We start from the raw sequence: 18,408 nt of genomic DNA on the forward strand, positions 1-18,408 counted from the left end.
ATATTATATGATTTCATTTATATGAAATTCTACAAAAAGCAAAACTACAGGAACAGAAAGCAGATCAACTTGGCTTGCGGCCAGGAATGGGGTACTGATTACAAAGGGGCATGAGGGACTTCTGGTGACAGAAATGTTTTATATCTTGACTATGGTGATGGTGATAGGGGAGTATACATCTGTCAAAACTTATCAAACTGTACTCTTAAGGTGAGTATATTTTATTATGTGTCAATTATACCTCAATAAAGTTGGTTTTATAAAACTCAGTCTTGATTACTCTTTAAAGGTCAGGGTTGGCATTTAATGTTAATCTACTTCCCTAGTATGATCAGAATGTGTTTATGATACCTATTAAGCAAAGCAATGCAGACATTATACATTGAAAATGGTCACAAACAAAAGGCATAACTGCCAAATAGTCTGAATACTGAAATAATAAATAAACATGGTTGCTCACCAATTCTGGAAGAGGGCAAATAGTTCCAGTATTCATATATAACCCCTCGACTACAATGAAACGTCGAGTTACACGAGCCTTGCGAGGATTCTTTAAAAGAAAAAAAAAATAGATGTTTTAAATTTCAGTAACTCCAAATACAAAATCTGTTATATGCTCTCTAGCACTTTCACCCTACAAGATTTATTCACCAAGATAAATCAACAAATAGATAGACTAAATCAATTTCAAGCTCAAGGTTTGAGATCCTGTTATTTTGAGATGAAAAACAGTGCTTTCTTCTCTCAGACATGTTTTCAGGTCACACAGTCAACTAGGAGGCCTCACACACAAACACAAACTGTTTAGACACCGAGAATACTAAAACACAAACAAAACCCTCCAAGCCCAGAATGACTAGGAAGGGACCCAAGGGAACTTTCTGGGGGAGATGGGGACGTTTTATGTCATGATGGGGGCCATGATACCTGGGCTACACAGGTATAACCACTGGTCAAAACTGTATAACTAGGACTAATGTATTTCAATGTAAATTTTACCTAAAATAAAAAGAACTCTAATGATGATGATGATAATCATCATCATCACAGAGACTGAGTGGGGAGTTAGGTGAAGGTTCAGATGATACAAGAGTGGCAGAATATTGAAAACAAAGCCGAGAGAAGGGTACAGGGGGCTTCACTATACTACTGTTTCCTTTGAATGTGCCAGAATTTTTCCTAATAAAAAGTTAAAAAACAGACAAACCCTGACCTCCCTTACTTACCAAAAAACAGATGAAACCCTTCTCCTTCCTGCCTCCTCACTACTGGTTCAAGTAAAACTGGACTATGCCCTCACCCAGTCATGTTCGGGGGTGGTGCAGTGGAGGGACTCTTTCAAGTAACACACACCTTCCCACACCCCACTGACGTCAAATCACTAATAAACCACTCCCACTGCTGAATCTGTAGATGTTTCAGGTACACTGCACTGAAAAAATTCCACAGAGTTTGCCGCCACCTTTCTACTCAAAGGTTTCTTGCCTCTAAGCTTCTAATGAACAACTAGAAACTCAAATATCAGAGCTATTCTTTAAGGGGTATTTTAGAACCCACAGCTGTATGTAATACTGAAAAAAGTGTCGGCTGAAGCATGCGAAAGTTTACATCATTCTTGGTCATCTTCACTCCGTCCCTAAGTCAAACCTGAGGCTGCGGGTCTGCTGGGAGGTCACAGCTGAGGACCTGGGGGCATCCCGCCTCTCCCTGCCTTTAAAACACAAAGTATCTTTCTTATGATCTTAAAATACTCAATGAAAGAATATTTTATTTTTGGAATATTCTTGGGAAATGGAAAAGTACAAAAAAGAATTTAACAAATGAGCTCGTTACACCACACACTGGTAACTTTTTCTTGTAAGTACAATATCTTTGTAAATTACCTTGTTCAAATCAGGATTTTACCGCAATCGTTCTAGGACCGGAGTTTTTAAAATATTATGTTGTGAACATTCTCACATTATTTAATATTATTTAAACCATAATTTTAATGGAGATTTAATATTCCACCTTGCAGATACACCGTAAATTATTTAACTATTCCCACAGTGCTGGATTTAGGTTGTTTCCTTCATTTTTTTTTTTTACATCACGTGAATACCCTTCGATCTCTGACACCATTTCTGATTCTCTTCTAAAGATAGCACTCCGGAGGGTATAGATATTTAAGAATCCCAGAATATACCTGCCCATTTACCCTCTAGAAAGGCTGTGCCAACTGAAGCTCTCCTCAGAGTTTTTGGAAGGCCCTTTGTACATCAGTGTGAAACTGATTATTACCATAAAAAGTTTTCCCTAATTGGACAGACAAAAACTCTTACCCTAATTTCTGTAACTGTTAGTGAGGTCAGACTATTTTCTATTTGCTCAGTTATCTGCATTTCTTCTATGAACTGCTGTTTTTACCTATTATCTTTTTTTTTTAAGAAGGATTAATACGGGATAAGAGAACTCTATAAGAAAAGGAATGAAAAAACATATGAACTCCATTAGTTGGGAAACTGACAAAAAGAGTTTGATCCAAACTCAGATTATTTAACCTACTTTCAAAGGAAATATAAGCATCTAAGTACAAAATATTTAAAAATTTAACATTTATTATTTCTGTGAAAACAAAATTAAAAAAGAATTATTTCTAAAAACCAAAATGTAAAGTAATTTAGAAAGCCTACTCTTGGCAGGAATATGTGGTATAAATTAATTAGTAAAAAGGTAAAAACTATAAAATGGAAATAAATTTTAAGATAACTTTATTTCTTGTTATTCATTAAAATAAAAGTTCCACAGATTATAAATCTTATACAACACACACACAGAACTTGAATATGTTGTCTTCCAAATTTGTACAATGCTAACTTGGCAAAATAACTCTACAGCAGACTGGTTCATTGGTCACACTTTCTAAGGCAGTGTTTTTCAATACGGTAGCATTCTATTACTGAATCAGAAAAGGGACATCTTTTTACAATCTGTAGAAAGAATTCATTGGTGGAACGGTCTCAATTTTAAGATTTTCCCTATACATTCTTCTACATTGTATACTTATAAAACACTGTCTGTAGCACACCTAGCATAAAATAGCAGAAGTCTATGCATATTCATCACAAGAATGTGTATAATCATGAAGTGCTGCTCTTAGGCTATCACCTAAACAAAGATGACAGAATCCAAAAGGAATAATTCAAATATCTGGAAAAATGGAAATTAACACAAAATTAAGGATGTGATGAGCATTTTTATCAGTTACTCTAGTAACGGATGAGTTACACTGGGAAAGTCCACTTGAAAGTGGTGTTTGAGACAAAGGATGTGGTGACCAGGTTCCCAGTACACTTCACACACAGTGGTTCCTGCTGCAGAACCACAGACCACAGAACTACCTTCTCTGTTCATGTTGTCAGGGGCAAATAAATGCTAATTCTAACAGTGATGCTTTGAACACGTTTCCTCTGTTCCACTCTCTATCAGAACAACAAGGAGCAAGTTCCACCTGCCTAATTCCCTCCCTGTCCCAAGGGACTACACAGGTGCTTGAGAAGAAGTGTAAATAGGTTGCAACGTAGAAGGAAACCATGCGTGAGGCAGCTGCTTCCCACAGGGAGCAGCTGCTCAGAGATCTGGGATGAGGTTGGGGTAGGGAGAAAGAGTCTTCACTTTGTTCATAAATTCATTAATTAAGATCTGCCGCCATGGTTTCTTCTGGTGAATCGATACATGATTTATTCTGATATGAATAAGCCTATTTTGAATTCACTAGATACATCTTGTTAATGCCCTAATGAGTTCTGTTGTTACTTCTGTAGAGTTGAGTGTACATCCCTCCACCCCCAAAATGCATGCTGTTTTTCTCTCTCCCTTTTAGAAAGCTGCCTAGATAACCTTCCCCCACATTTGCCATATATAATTATGGCAATGATGAGGCAATTACTATCAGGCTTGACTCTCTAATCTGAGGTACATTTAATAAGCAGAAACACCCTTATTTAATGTCCACATGTGATCCACAGGCAAGTTTTCATGACAAATTACCATTTCATTTATAATTTAGCTGGTTAGAAAGTACAAAAGAACTGTGTAATTTTCTTCAAAAGAATCATACCTTTTGATCTTCAATCTCTTGTTCTTTCAATAGTCGCTGCAGGTCATCCATATCATTATGGTTAAATAGCTTAATGTCACTACGTGATGCCTGTAATCCCTTCTGAATAGCAAAGCAGGCAGCTTTATCTCTGCAAGGAAGAAAGACCCACCAAATTGGGGTTTAAAGGGTCTTGTCAACATTCTCAGAAAAGGAATGCTTGCTTTTGTAAGCTGACCAACATCCACTTGTTAAACTGAACATGGCAAATAAATAAAACATGTTTGAACATTAATATATTATCGTTTGCACTTCACTCTGCAAACCTTTCCACATAACTACCATACTGATTCTGTTCCACGAAGCAAACTCTTGCCATATTTTGACCTCTGAGAAATCAGCATGCATCTTACTATACAGATGGCATATTAGTTTATTCAAAGTACTTTTCTCTTTCTGAAAAATAAATGAAATATTGGTGCATCTCACCATCAGTGGCATCTCTGATTTGACTGGCCACCACTCTGCCATTACTTTGCCATCAAAAGGAATACTGGGTTACTGACTCCACATAACCCAGGGGAGAACTCTGAGTCATGCAGATTAATCTTCAGTAAGATCTCCTAAATTGAGTTAATGGGGGGCAGGATATATTTCTTAAATTAAGTGTATTATTTAAAAGTACATGCAACACTTCTGCTTCTGAGAAAATAGACATATTTTCCCTATTTTTCTCACTGGGTATAACCAAAAATCCTGGACATCATGTATAAGACAAACATAAGATGATGCTGAAAAATGGAGAGAAAAGGCAGACCAGCGAGGGATCTGAGAAATGACATGAAACAAGTTCCTGGATTTTCCTAACTTGGAACTGATGCAGCTGGCAAACTGGAAATGCCAACAGGCGAGACAGAAAAGCTCTGACAAAAGTCTGCTCTCTGTAGCCAAAGGGACAGGAAAGGGGGCAGCCCAGCAAAGGTCTCTACTGCAGCCAAACCACAGAAAAACCTGGGCCTGTCCCCTCCACACTAGCAAAGGCTGAGAGGGGGACCCAGACTCTAGCCTTCACGACGCCATAACAAGGCTCCCCAATACCCCTGTGGGAGCTGTCAGAGAAGGGAGCCAGAACTTGTATCTCCGTTGGGTAGTAACAAGTGGCTCCCACTGTGGTGTTAGTGAAGACCATGTGGAGAGACCTAACTTCCAATCTCCTGCAGGGAGAGACACTCTCCCCTGCCTATGGTTAGGCTGTGTTAGGGGAGGCTCAGACAAGAGTAGGACTCTCACCAACAACAAGAAGAAATGAAAATAACCCCACCTCAGTGTCAGTGGAGGCCCCGTGGGGACCCTGGACTTGTACTTCCACCTGACAGTAATGAGGCAGCAGTGCCCCCCTGCCCTTGTTGGAAGACTGTCAGAGAAAGCCAATTCAAACAGAAAGTTTAAATAAAGCATAAACTATAACAGCATAATATGAAACTGTTCATGTTTCACTTGTCATACCAATAACCAGAAAATATCAAACAATGAAAAAAAAAAAGAAAAAAAACAATTAACAAATGCCAGTACTAAGATGACAGAGTTGTCAGGATGATCTGATAATGACTTTAAAACAGTCATGATAAAAATGTTTCATGAGGGTGAACCAAGATGGCGGAGTAGAAGGACGTGCTCTCACTCCCTCTTGCGAGAGCACCAGAATCACAACTGGCTGCTGGACAATCATTGACAGGAAGACCCTGGACTTCACCAAGGAGGACACCCCACGTCCAAGGACAGAGGAGAAGCCACAGTGAGACGGTAGGAGGGGCGCAATCAGAGTAAAATCAAATCCCATAACTGCTGGGTGGGTGACTCACAGACTGGCGAACACTTATACCACAGAAGTCCACCCACTGGAGTGAAGGTTCTGAGCCCCACGTCAGGCTTCCCAACCTGGGGGTCCGGCAACGGGAGGAGGAATTCCTAGAGAATCAGACTTTGAAGTCTAGTGGGAATTGATTGCAGGACTGTGACAGGACTGGGGGAAAGAGACCCCACTCTTGGAGGGCACACACAAAGTAATGTGTGCATCGGGACCCAGGGGAAGGAGCAGTGACCCTGGGGGAGACTGAACCAGACGTACCTGCTGGTGTTGGGGGGGTCTCCTGCAGGGGCAAGTGGTGGCTCTGTTTCACCGTGGGGATAAGGACACTGGCAGCAGAGGTCCTGGGAAGTTCTCCTTGGCGTGAGCCCTCCCAGAGTCTGCCATTAACCCCACCAAAGAGCACGGGTAGGCTCCAGTGTTGGGTTGCCTCAGGCAAAACAACCAACAGGGAGGGAACCCAGCCCCACCCATCAACAGTCAAGTGGATTAAGGTTTTACTGAGCTCTGACTGCCACACCAACAGGGAGGGAACCCAGCCCCACCCATCAACAGTCAAGTGGATTAAGGTTTTACTGAGCTCTGACCGCCACAGCAACAGTCAGCTCTACCCACCACCATAGCCTCCCATCAAGCCTCTTAGATAACCTCAACCACCAGAGGGCAGACAACAGAAGCAAGAAAAACTACAATCCTGCAGCCTGTGGACCAAAAACCACAGTTACAGAAAGACAGAGAAGATGAAAAGTCAGAGGGCTATGTACCAGATGAAGGAACAAGAAAAAACCCCAGAAAAACAACTAAATGAAGTGGAGATAGGCAACCTTCCAGAAAAAGAATTCAGAATAATGATAGTGAAGATGATCCAGGACCTCGGAATAAGAATGGAGGCAAAGATTGAGAAGATGCAAGAAATGATTAACAAAGACCTAGAAGAATTAAAGAACAAACAAACACAGATGACCAATACAATAACTGAAATGAAAACTACACTAGAAGGAATCAATAGCAGAATAACTGAGGCAGAAGAACGGATAAGTGACCTGGAAGACAGAATGGTGGAATTCACTGCTGTGGAACAGACTAAAGAAAAAAGAATGAAAAGAAATGAAGACAGCCTAAGAGACCTCTGCGACAACATTAAACGCAACAACATTCGCATTATAGGGGTCCCAGAAGGAGAAGAGAGAGAGAAAGGACCAGAGAAAATATTTGAAGAGATTATAGTCAAAAACTTCCCTAACATGGGAAAGGAAATAGCCACCCAAGTCCAGGAAGCGCAGAGAGTCCCATACAGAATAAACCCAAGGAGAAACACGCCGAGACACATAGTAATCAAAGTGGCAAAAATTAAAGACAAAGAAAAAGTACTGAAAGCAGCAAGGGAAAAACGACAAATAACATACAAGGGAACTCCCATAAGGTTAACAGCTGATTTCTCAGCAGAAACTCTGCAAGCCAGAAGGGAGTGGCATGATATACTTAAAGTGATGAAAGGGAAGAACCTACAACCAAGATTACTCTACCCAGCAAGGATCTCATTTAGATTTGATGGAGAAATCAAAAGCTTTACAGACAAGCAAAAGCTAAGAGAATTCAGCACCACCAAACCAGCTCTACAACAAATGCTAAAGGAACTTCTCTAAGTGGGAAACACAAGAGAAGAAAAGGACCTACAAAAACAAACCCAAAACAATTAAGAAAATGGTCACAGGAACATACATATCGATAATTACCTTAAACGTGAATGGATTAAATGCCCCAACCAAAAGACATAGACTGGCTGAATGGATACAAAAACAAGACCCATATATATGCTGTCTACAAGAGACCCACTTCAGACCTAGGGACACATACAGACTGAAAGTGAGGGGATGGAAAAAGATATTCCATGCAAATGGAAATCAAAAGAAAGCTGGAGTAGCTATACTCATATCAGATAAAATAGACTTTAAAATAAAGAATGTTACAAGAGACAAGGAAGGACACTACATAATGATCCAGGGATCAATCCAAGAGGAAGATATAACAATTATAAATATATATGCACCCAACATAGGAGCACCTCAATACATAAGGCAACTGCTAACAGCTATAAAAGAGGAAATCGACAGTAACACAATAATAGTGGGGGACTTTAACACCTCACTTACACCAATGGACAGATCATCCAAAATGAAAATAAATAAGGAAACACAAGCTTTAAATGACACAATAGACCAGATAGATTTAATTGATATATATAGGATATTCCATCCAAAAACGGCAGATTACACGTTCTTCTCAAGTGCACACGGAACATTCTCCAGGATAGATCACTCTTGGGTCACAAATCAAGCCTAAGTAAATTTAAGAAAATTGAAATCATATCAAGCATCTTTTCTGACCACAACGCTATGAGATTAGAAATGAATTACAGGGAAAAAAACATAAAAAAGACAAACACATGGAGGCTAAACAATACGTTACTAAATAACCAAGAGATCACTGAAGAAATCAAACAGGAAATAAAAAAATACCTAGAGACAAATGACAATGAAAACACGACGACCCAAAACCTATGGGATGCAGCAAAAGCGGTTCTAAGAGGGAAGTTTATAGCTATACAAGCCTACCTAAAGAAACAAGAAAAATCTCAAGTAAACAATCTAACCTTACACCTAAAGAAACTAGAGAAAGAAGAACAAACAAAACCCAAAGTTAGCAGAAGGAAAGAAATCATAAAGATCAGAGCAGAAATAAATGAAATAGAAACAAAGAAAACAATAGCAAAGATCAATAAAACTAAAAGTTGGTTCTTTGAGAAGATAAACAAAATTGATAAGCCATTAGCCAGACTCATCAAGAAAAAGAGGGAGAGGACTCAAATCAATAAAATCAGAAATGAAAAAGGAGAAGTTACAACAGACACCGCAGAAATACAAAACATCCTACGAGACTACTACAAGCAACTTTATGCCAATAAAATGGACAACCTGGAAGAAATGGACAAATTCTTAGAAAGGTATAACCTTCCAAGACTGAACCAGGAAGAAACAGAAAATATGAACAGACCAATCACAAGTAATGAAATTGAAACTGTGATTAAAAATCTTCCAACAAACAAAAGTCCAGGACCAGATGGCTTCACAGGTGAATTCTATCAAACATTTAGAGAAGAGCTAACACCCATCCTTCTCAAACTCTTCCAAAAATTGCAGAGGAAGGAACTCTCCCAAACTCATTCTATGAGGCCACCATCACCCTGATACCAAAACCAGACAAAGACACTACCAAAAAAGAAAATTACAGACCAATATCACTGATGAATATAGATGCAAAAATCCTCAACAAAATACTAGCAAACAGAATCCAACAACACATTAAAAGGATCATACACCACGATCAAGTGGGATTTATCCCAGGGATGCAAGGATTCTTCAATATACGCAAATCAATCAATGTGATACACCATATTAACAAATTGAAGAATAAAAAACATATGATCATCTCAATAGATGCAGAAAAAGCTTTTGACAAAAGTCAACACCCATTTATGATAAAAACTCTCCAGAAAGTGGGCATAGAGGGAACCTACCTCAACATAATAAAGGCCATATATGACAAACCCACAGCAAACATCATTCTCAATGGTGAAAAACTGAAAGCATTTCCTCTAAGATCAGGAAAGAGACAAGGATGTCCACTCTCACCACTATTATTCAACATAGTTCTGGAAGTCCTACCCACGGCAATCAGAGAAGAAAAAGAAATAAAAGGAATACAAATTGGAAAAGAAGAAGTAAAACTGTCACTGTTTGCGGATGACATGATACTATACATAGAGAATCCTAAAACTGCCACCAGAAAACTGCTAGAGCTAATGAATGAATATGGTAAAGTTGCAGGATACAAAATTAATGCACAGAAATCTCTTGCATTCCTATACACTAATGATGAAAAATCTGAAAGAGAAATTATGGAAACACTCCCATTTACCATTGCAACAAAAAGAATAAAATACCTAGGAATAAACCTACCTAAGGAGACAAAAGACCTGTATGCAGAAAACTATAAGACACTGATGAAAGAAATTAAAGATGATACCAACAGATGGAGAGATATACCATGGTCTTGGATTGGAAGAATCAACATTGTGAAAATGAGTATACTACCCAAAGCAATCTACAGATTCAATGCAATCCCTATCAAATTACCAATGGCATTTTTTACAGAGCTAGAACAAATCATCTTAAAATTTGTATGGAGACACAAAAGACCCCGAATAGCCAAAGCAGTCTTGAGGCAAAAAAATGGAGCTGGAGGAATCAGACTCCCTGACTTCAGACTATACTACAAAGCTACAGTAATCAAGACAATATGGTACTGGCACAAAAACAGAAACATAGATCAATGGAACAAGATAGAAAGCCCAGAGATTAACCCACACACCTATGGTCAACTAATCTATGACAAAGGAGGCAAGGATATACAATGGAGCAAAGACAATCTCTTCAATAAGTGGTGCTGGGAAGACTGGACAGCTACATGTAAAAGAATGAAATTAGAACACTCCCTAACACCATACACAAAAAGAAACTCAAAATGGATTAGAGACCTATATGTAAAACCGGACACTATAAAACTCTTAGAGAAAAACACAGGAAGAACACTCTTTGACATAAATCACAGCAAGATCTTTTTTGATCCATCTCCTAGAGTAATGGAAATAAAAACAAAAATAAACAAGTGGGACCTAATGAAACTTCAAAGCTTTTGCACAGCAAAGGAAACCATAAACAAGACGAAAAGACAACCCTCAGAATGGGAGAAAATATTTGCAAATGAATCAACGGACAAAGGATTAATCTCTAAAATATATAAACAGCTCATGCAGCTCAATATCAAAGAAACAAACACCCCAATCCAAAAATGGGCAGAAGACCTAAATAGACATTTCTCCAAAGAAGACATACAGACGGCCACGAAGCACATGAAAAGATGCTCAACATCACTAATTATTAGAGAAATGCAAATCAAAACTACAATGAGGTATCACCTCACTCCTGTTAGAATGGGCATCATCAGAAAATCTACAAACAACAAATGCTGGAGAGGGTGTGGAGAAAAGGGAACCCTCTTGCACTGTTGGTGGGAATGTAAATTGATACAGCCACTATGGAGAACAATAGGGAGGTTCCTTAAAAAACTAAAAATAGAATTACCATATGACCCAGCAATCCCACTACTGGGCATATACCCAGAGAAAACCGTAATTCAAACAGACACATGCACCCGAATGTTCACTGCAGCACTATTTACAATAGCCAGGTCATGGAAGCAACCTAAATGCCCATCAACAGACGAATGGATAAAGAAGTTGTGGTACATATATACAATGGAATATTACTCAGCCATAAAAAGGAACGAAATTGAGTCATTTGTTGAGACGTGGATGGATCTAGAGACTGTCATACAGAGTGAAGTAAGTCAGAAAGAGAAAAACAAATATCGTATATTAATGCATGTATGTGGAACCTAGAAAAATGGTACAGATGAGCCAGTTTGCAGGGCAGAAGTTGAGACACAGATGTAGAGAATGGACATATGGACACCAAGGGGGGAAAACTGCGGTGAGGTGGGATGCTGGTGTGCTGAATTGGGCGATTGGGATTGACATGTATACACTGATGTGTATAAAACTGATGCCTAATAAGAACCTGCAGTATAAAAAAACAAACAAAACAACTAATACTAAACTTTCATTGGGTTATTTGTATGGAAATATGTTAATATAAATGTTTCAGACATTACATGAAATTTCTAAAAATCTTATATTTGTATTTGTATGGAAATATGTATGGAAATATGTTAATATAAATGTTTCAGACATTACATGAAATTTCTAAAAATCTTATATTTGTATTTGTATGGAAATATGTATGGAAATATGTTAATATAAATGTTTCAGACATTACAGGAAACTTCTCAAAATCTTATATGTTCTGGTATAATGTTATAATAATTCTAGTTATTACTTTAAAATGTATATCTCAGAAATAACTAATTTTCTTGTCAACTGCATTATTATGAACTTTCATCAAATCTTTAACCATGGTCATTTTTAAGTCTTTTGTCATTTACAGACAGTTCTGGGTGTACTCTGATGAATTTGCAAATATGTTCCTATAAAAGGGTTTCATCTTCAAGAAATTCATGGAAAAGGCTCTGACAAGTACAGGTTTCTGGTAACTGACTGTACTGCTGAACTGAATGAATAAGCATTTTCAGAACTCTAAGGAAAAACTGATGAACTCATAAAAGTGCTAAAAAAGGAATACAGCAATGACTAAAAAACTATACAAAGGGAAACACTTGAAAACAAATAAATAAAATAAATAAGATAAATAAAAATGGAACTCCAAAACTCATTCAATTAACCCTGAGAAAGGCAGGAAAAAGAAAAAAGAAAACAAAAAACAGAGAGAACAAATAAGAAACAAAAAATAAAAATTGGGAGATTAAGATCCCATATATCAATAATTACATTAAATGTAAATGGCTAAAATATACAATTTAAAGACAGAGTGGCAGAGTGGATTAAACATGCTGCCTATAAGAAATTCACTTCAAATGTAATGAGATGGGTAGTAAGGGAATGTGTGTGTGTAGGGCGCACTGAGGGCGCACATGAGCACACACATGTAGTTATATGTATATATATATAGTTATATGCTATATATATGTATGTATGTTATATACAATAATATAGGTAGTAAGGGTATACATATATATTACATACAATAAACATATGCAAACATTCAAAAGGGAAAGCAGAGTGCCTATGTTAATATCTGATAAAGTAAACTTTGGAACAAAGAAAATTACCAGAGACAGAGAAGGATGTTATATAATGATAAAAAGACTCAATTAACCAGGAAAACTTATCCTAAATGTGCACCAAATAACAGAGCTACAAAAGATAAGACACAAAAACTGATAAAAGTGAAAGAAGGAACTGACAAATTACAACAACTGACAGAACTACCAAACAGAAAATCAGCAAGGATATAGAAGAACTCAATAACAGCATCAACTAGGAAGATCTAATTGTCGTTTATAGAACACTCCATTCAGCAGAATATTTTTTTTTCTATTTAATGATAATGACAAAAAAAAATTTCTCTCAAAAGGTAAATAAAGTTTCATATGTAAATTGCTTTTTGTCTCACTAAAACTTTTATATAAGTATACCTTAGGAAGTTGACATGCAAAACTAGCGCTCTCTCTTACTGGATTAAAGGATAGAAGTGGCAAATGAACAATTTGTATGTTTTTTTCTGGTTTTTAATTTGCATATCAGTGACTTTTAAAAAATAATGATCAGTGTAACATTTGATCATTGAATACTATTATATGAAAAACAGAAATGTATAAAGAAGGAAATTAATCACATGTGTCCTATCATGGAGTGATACCTTCTCACTGGTGTCCTCACGTGGCCTTTTCTCTGTATTTGCCAGAATATTCTTTCTTAAGTGACTATGGAACATATTCCAAGATAGACCACATCATGAGCCATAAAACAAACTGTAACAAATTAAAAATTTCCAAATGCTTGGAAACTAAACAACACACTTCTACATAACTCATGGGTCAAAGAGAAATAAAACACAAAAATGAACTAAACGAAAATGAAAATAAACGCATCAAAATTTGTGGAACACAACTATAGCAGTGATGACAGGGAAATTCATAGCACTAATACATTAGAAATGAGGAAAAGTCTCAAATCAGTAATTGAAGTTCTCACCTCAAGAACCTAGAAAGAGCAAACTAAACTGCAAATGAGCAGAAGGCAGGAAATAATACCAGAAATCAGTAGAAATGAAAACAAAAATACAACGTAGAAAAATCTATGAAACAAGGAGCTGATTCTTTGAAAAGATCAATAAAATTGACAAATCTCTAGCAAAAATGACAAAAAAGAGAGCAGACAGAAATTACCAGTTAGGAAGGAAACAGGGATCTGCAGACATTAGAAGGATAGTACGGGAATATCACAAACAATGCTACACATACAAATTTGACGATTTAGAAGAAATGGACCAACTCCTTGAAAAACACAAACTACTTCAACTCACTCAATATTTGAATAGCCTTACAAGTACTAAGGAAATTAAATTCATAGTAAAAATACTTCCAAAAAAAAAAAAAATCTCGAGGTCCAGCTGTTTTTACTGGAGAACTCTACCAAACATTTAAAGAATTAACAACAGTTTTATACAGTTTCTCCAGAAAATAAAAGAGGGAACACTTTCAAATTGACTTTATGAAGTATTACCCTGATGCCAAGACCAAAGCCTAAAAACAGTAAGTATGGTAGCATCAGGGAAATATAGACTAAAACTACAATGAGATATCTGTACACACCTATGAGTATGGCTAAAAAAAAAAAAAAAAAGCAACAACACCAAATGCTCCTGAGGATGTTGGAGAAACTAGATCACTTATACACTGTTCATGGAAATGTAAAATAATACAGCCACTCTGGAAAAGTTTGGCAATTTCTTAAAAAACTTAACGCACAATACTTTATGACCAGCAACTGCATTCCTTGGCATATACCTCAAAGAAATGAAAACTTATGTTCACAGAAAAAGCTATACATGAATATTTACAGCACCTTTATTTGTAATAGCCCCAAACTAGAAACAACTCTGATATCCTTAATAGGTGAATGGTTCAACAAACTGTGGTGTATCCATACCATGGAATATGACTCAGCAATCAAAAGGCACAAACTCTTGATTCACATAACAACCCTGGAGAATCTCCAAATAATTAATGCTGAATGAGAAAAGCCAATCCTCAAATGTTTTACCTACTGTATGACTCACATTTGTACATTTTTTTTTTTAAGCTATTTATTTATTTTTGGCTGTGTTGGGTCTTTGTTGCTGTGCACGGTATTTCTCTAGTTGGCGGCGAGCGGGGGCTACTCTTCATTGCGGTGCGCAGGCTTCTCATTGCGGTGGCTTCTCTTGTTGCAGAGCACAGGCTCTAGGCATGCGGGCTTCAGTAGTTGTGGCTCGCGGGCTATAGAGCGCAGGCTCAGTAGTTGTGGCGCACGGGCTTAGTTGCTCCGTGGCATGTGGGATCTTCCCGGACCAGGGCTCGAACCCGTGTCCCCTGCATTGGCAGGCGGATTCACAACCACTGCGCCAACAGGGAAGTCCCTGTACAACAATCTTGAAATCATGAAATTACAGAAATGGAGAACAGATTAGTGGTTGCCAGGGGCTAAAGAGTGGGTAGGGTAGAAGGGATATGGGTGTGGCAACAAGAGGGATTATCTTGACTTTATCAATGTCAACATCCCACTTTTCAAACTGTATTACAGTTTTGCAAGAGGTGACCATTGGGGAAGACTGGGTAAAGGGCACATAAAATCTCTGTATTATTTCTTCCAAGTGTATGTGAATCCACAATTATCTCAATATAAAACATTTCATTAGAAAAGGGTACACAAAGTAATATACAGACAGAGTGACAAGGAAAGACTTAGGTATATAAACAACCATTGTTCTGAGACCTACTGGCAAAGCATTATCACTGTTTACTAGAAAAGAAAGAAAATAAAACATCGAACATATTGTCTATGCCTAATGAATTTATCAAAAACAATTTGTCAAATAATTTACTAAACACCATTTTTACCTCTAGTGTTCCTACTTTCAAATGAATTTCAGGTGGAATATTTAAAATTATGTATAAGGGAATAATTAAGTTGTCTAATGACTCATTAGAAACTGAAGTTCTAAGACACCAGGCATAAGATTTGAAAGTGAGTTTAGACTAGGTTTCCTAGCAGTGAAAACCAAAAGGACAATATAGTATTTATTATCTGACAAAGGAAGCATACAAGTTCAACTGTAACTGTAAACTTCTTCTGGACTTTAAACTCAAAAAGGAATTTATGGTGGGGGCTTGTATAAAGCGATATTGGCTGACACTGTATTGTAGTTGTCTGCAACTATGCTTTATTAAAAACCTAGAATCACTGTTTAAATCACTGGCTCTCAAATTTGTGATGAGTCTTTATTATTACTGATTTTTTAAACTATGTGCAAGAAATTAATAGAAACATTCATTTTCATGGTCACATTGGGAAACAATTCTACTCAGGCCCAGGCCATGTGCTGGAGTGCTCCCAGGTAACTGTCACAGGGCTGTGGGGAAGAATGGGACACAAGCGTGCTGAAAACCCCCAGGAAGAGCCAGCCCTGCAGCGTGTGCTTGAGCTTGTTGCACTACAGGTGCTCCGACAGTGAGTGAGAAGCAGCAGGATGGTACAGGGACTGAGGTGAGCCGGGCTCTGAAGTCCAGTCACTTGGACCCCTCTTTTGCGCCCCAGCCTCCATTCATTCTCTTACTGAAGGTATTTACTGAGCACCACTAAATGGCACATGCTATCCTAGGCAACGGGCTGGTATGAACCGTTGAAAGTGGTGTAAAAGAGTACAGTGAGCGTGAGGCAAGCTGAGCCAAGAGCAGACGGTGCGGGCGCCCATGAGCACACACGCACACACCTGCATATGTAAGTTAAGGGAGGCTTGAGAAACAGTGATTCTGACAGGCACGTAAATGCCTGCGTGGTCATGGATTCACAAGGATACCAAACTCCTCTGGCTGTAAAATTTTCTCCACATGCAGCAAGGGGTCTTGACCTGGTCTGAGAGCTTGGGGAAGGCTTTCCTGCAGAGGTGGTACATGTGCAGGATGAGCAGGAATTAAGTAGGAGATGAGAGGAGGAACAACGTTCTAGGCGTAGGGACTTAGGGTCTTAGCACGTGCAAAGGCCTTGAGGGGAAACTAGCATATAAGGCTGGTAAGGCTACACAGCATGACCACCTAAGGGGAAATGGTAGAAAATGGGCCTAAAACAGTAGTCTAGAATGTACAAGATCATAATAAGAACTTGGATATTTATTTTAGGAACAATGGAAGCTCTTAAATGGAGTGTCTGGCTATGGTGTCAAAAAGGAAAAGAGGAAACAAAAGTCACTCTGAGACCTAAATGAAGAGAGTCATTTAATTGTCCACTCAAAAGATAACAGAGGCTCGGGCTAGTGGCAGGTGCTCCTGACGGGTATAACCAGCTGCCTGGGCTATGCCAGCCCTCACTCTACTCCTCTCTGCTCTTCCCCTCCACAGTAAAAAGCAACACCATACATTTAGTGCACATGTATGCAAGTGTGTAATTTGTTCCTGGAAAGTTAAGGAAGTCTGCAACTCATGACTTCTATATTCTTAACAAGCCATGAAGCAAGATCAGCAGAGACCAAGAGTTGCAGCGAGGGTACTGAGAAGTGGAGTGACTTTATCAGGTAGTATGAGTGGCTATGTGGGCTACGACCATGGACTCACAAGGACACCACACTGTCGCAGAGCTGCACAGGGAAAACAGAGGGCTGGTCCGCTCCTACATAAGTTTGGTCTTCTCAACATCAATAAATAAAATCATAATGGCAGATAACAAAGTACCGACACCTTAAGGCATCCTTCCAGTGGAGGTCTCACTAGTTCTGCAGAACTACTTGGCTGGGTGACTATATATTTCTTTAAAAATGAAAAAAAAAAAAAATCAATATTATTTTAGGCAGATGACCTCTAACAAAGGAATTCTCTAGGAGGGCCAATATTATTTCCAAAGGAATTCTGATAAGAAATGTCAGTAAAGATTACTTACACAAACACAATGTCCCCTCTCTTAGAGTAAGCAGGAATAGCACTGGCTATGGTGGCAAATCCATATGAGTATATAATGGCTTCTTCTGTCTTCATAAATTTTGCCAGGCGGTCTTCCAAATCCAAGTGCACATCTAGTTCAAGAGTACAAAGTTAAATGGTTAAACTGTCTCATAATTCTTTTTCTTTGACTAAAGAATAAATAAAATAACATAAGCAGTTTAGCTATTAATACTGTCACCTTGTGGTCAAAATGTAATTGTTCTGAAGTTACAAGTCATACAATATCTACTAAGATAATTCTGGGCCAAAACTGTTTCTATACTCTGTGAGCTGAATCAGCTACTCATTTGTCTATAAATATGTGACTGGGACAGCTCTGACTCTAGGTTTTGCTTTTATATCACTCTAGCAATAAGAATTCAAGGTCCAGTGACCTTGCCTGCTTTAACTTCCCTCAACCAACAATGCCAAGACTTTACCAATGTACGACATTAACTTATTAACGCCGTTTTGCATTTTAGGAGAAGTGACCAAACCAGGCATGAAGACAACTGTCAACCAGCTTTTAAAAGGAAAAGAAAGAAAAAAGAAAAGTAGTTAAGTTAAAAAGAACCCCACATACTCTGCATCAAGAGACAGGAACTTTTTCAGTTGTGGTGGTCACTCCTCTAACAGTTTGTGTCAGCACTTAGTGGTGGCACCTGCCATCACTCTGCAGTACTGAGTTTCT

At 38.1% G+C, this 18,408-nt stretch overlaps 1 protein-coding gene across 6 annotated transcripts in view; it reads right to left on the minus strand.

Annotated features, from left to right (window-relative positions):
• LOC103000102 (serine palmitoyltransferase 1-like) overlaps nucleotides 1–18,408 on the minus strand; it is a 241,929-nt gene that overhangs the window by 201,184 nt on the left and 22,337 nt on the right. For 4 of the 6 annotated variants that reach the window (XM_057547878.1, XM_057547875.1, XM_057547876.1 and 1 more), the window contains 3 exons: nucleotides 17,677–17,809; nucleotides 4,100–4,229; nucleotides 461–550 (listed from right to left, as the gene is read on the minus strand). In XM_057547878.1, the coding sequence (XP_057403861.1) occupies nucleotides 461–550; nucleotides 4,100–4,229; nucleotides 17,677–17,771 (315 nt within the window). In that variant the 5' untranslated portion in view covers nucleotides 17,772–17,809. Of the gene's footprint in view, nucleotides 1–460; nucleotides 551–4,099; nucleotides 4,230–17,676; nucleotides 17,810–18,408 lie in introns of those variants that run through there. The other 2 variants (XM_057547879.1, XM_057547881.1) reach the window with 2 other exon arrangements.

This window comes from Balaenoptera acutorostrata, chromosome 6, assembly GCF_949987535.1.
Source record: "Balaenoptera acutorostrata chromosome 6, mBalAcu1.1, whole genome shotgun sequence".
In the NCBI taxonomy this organism is placed as follows: Eukaryota; Metazoa; Chordata; class Mammalia; order Artiodactyla; family Balaenopteridae; genus Balaenoptera; species Balaenoptera acutorostrata.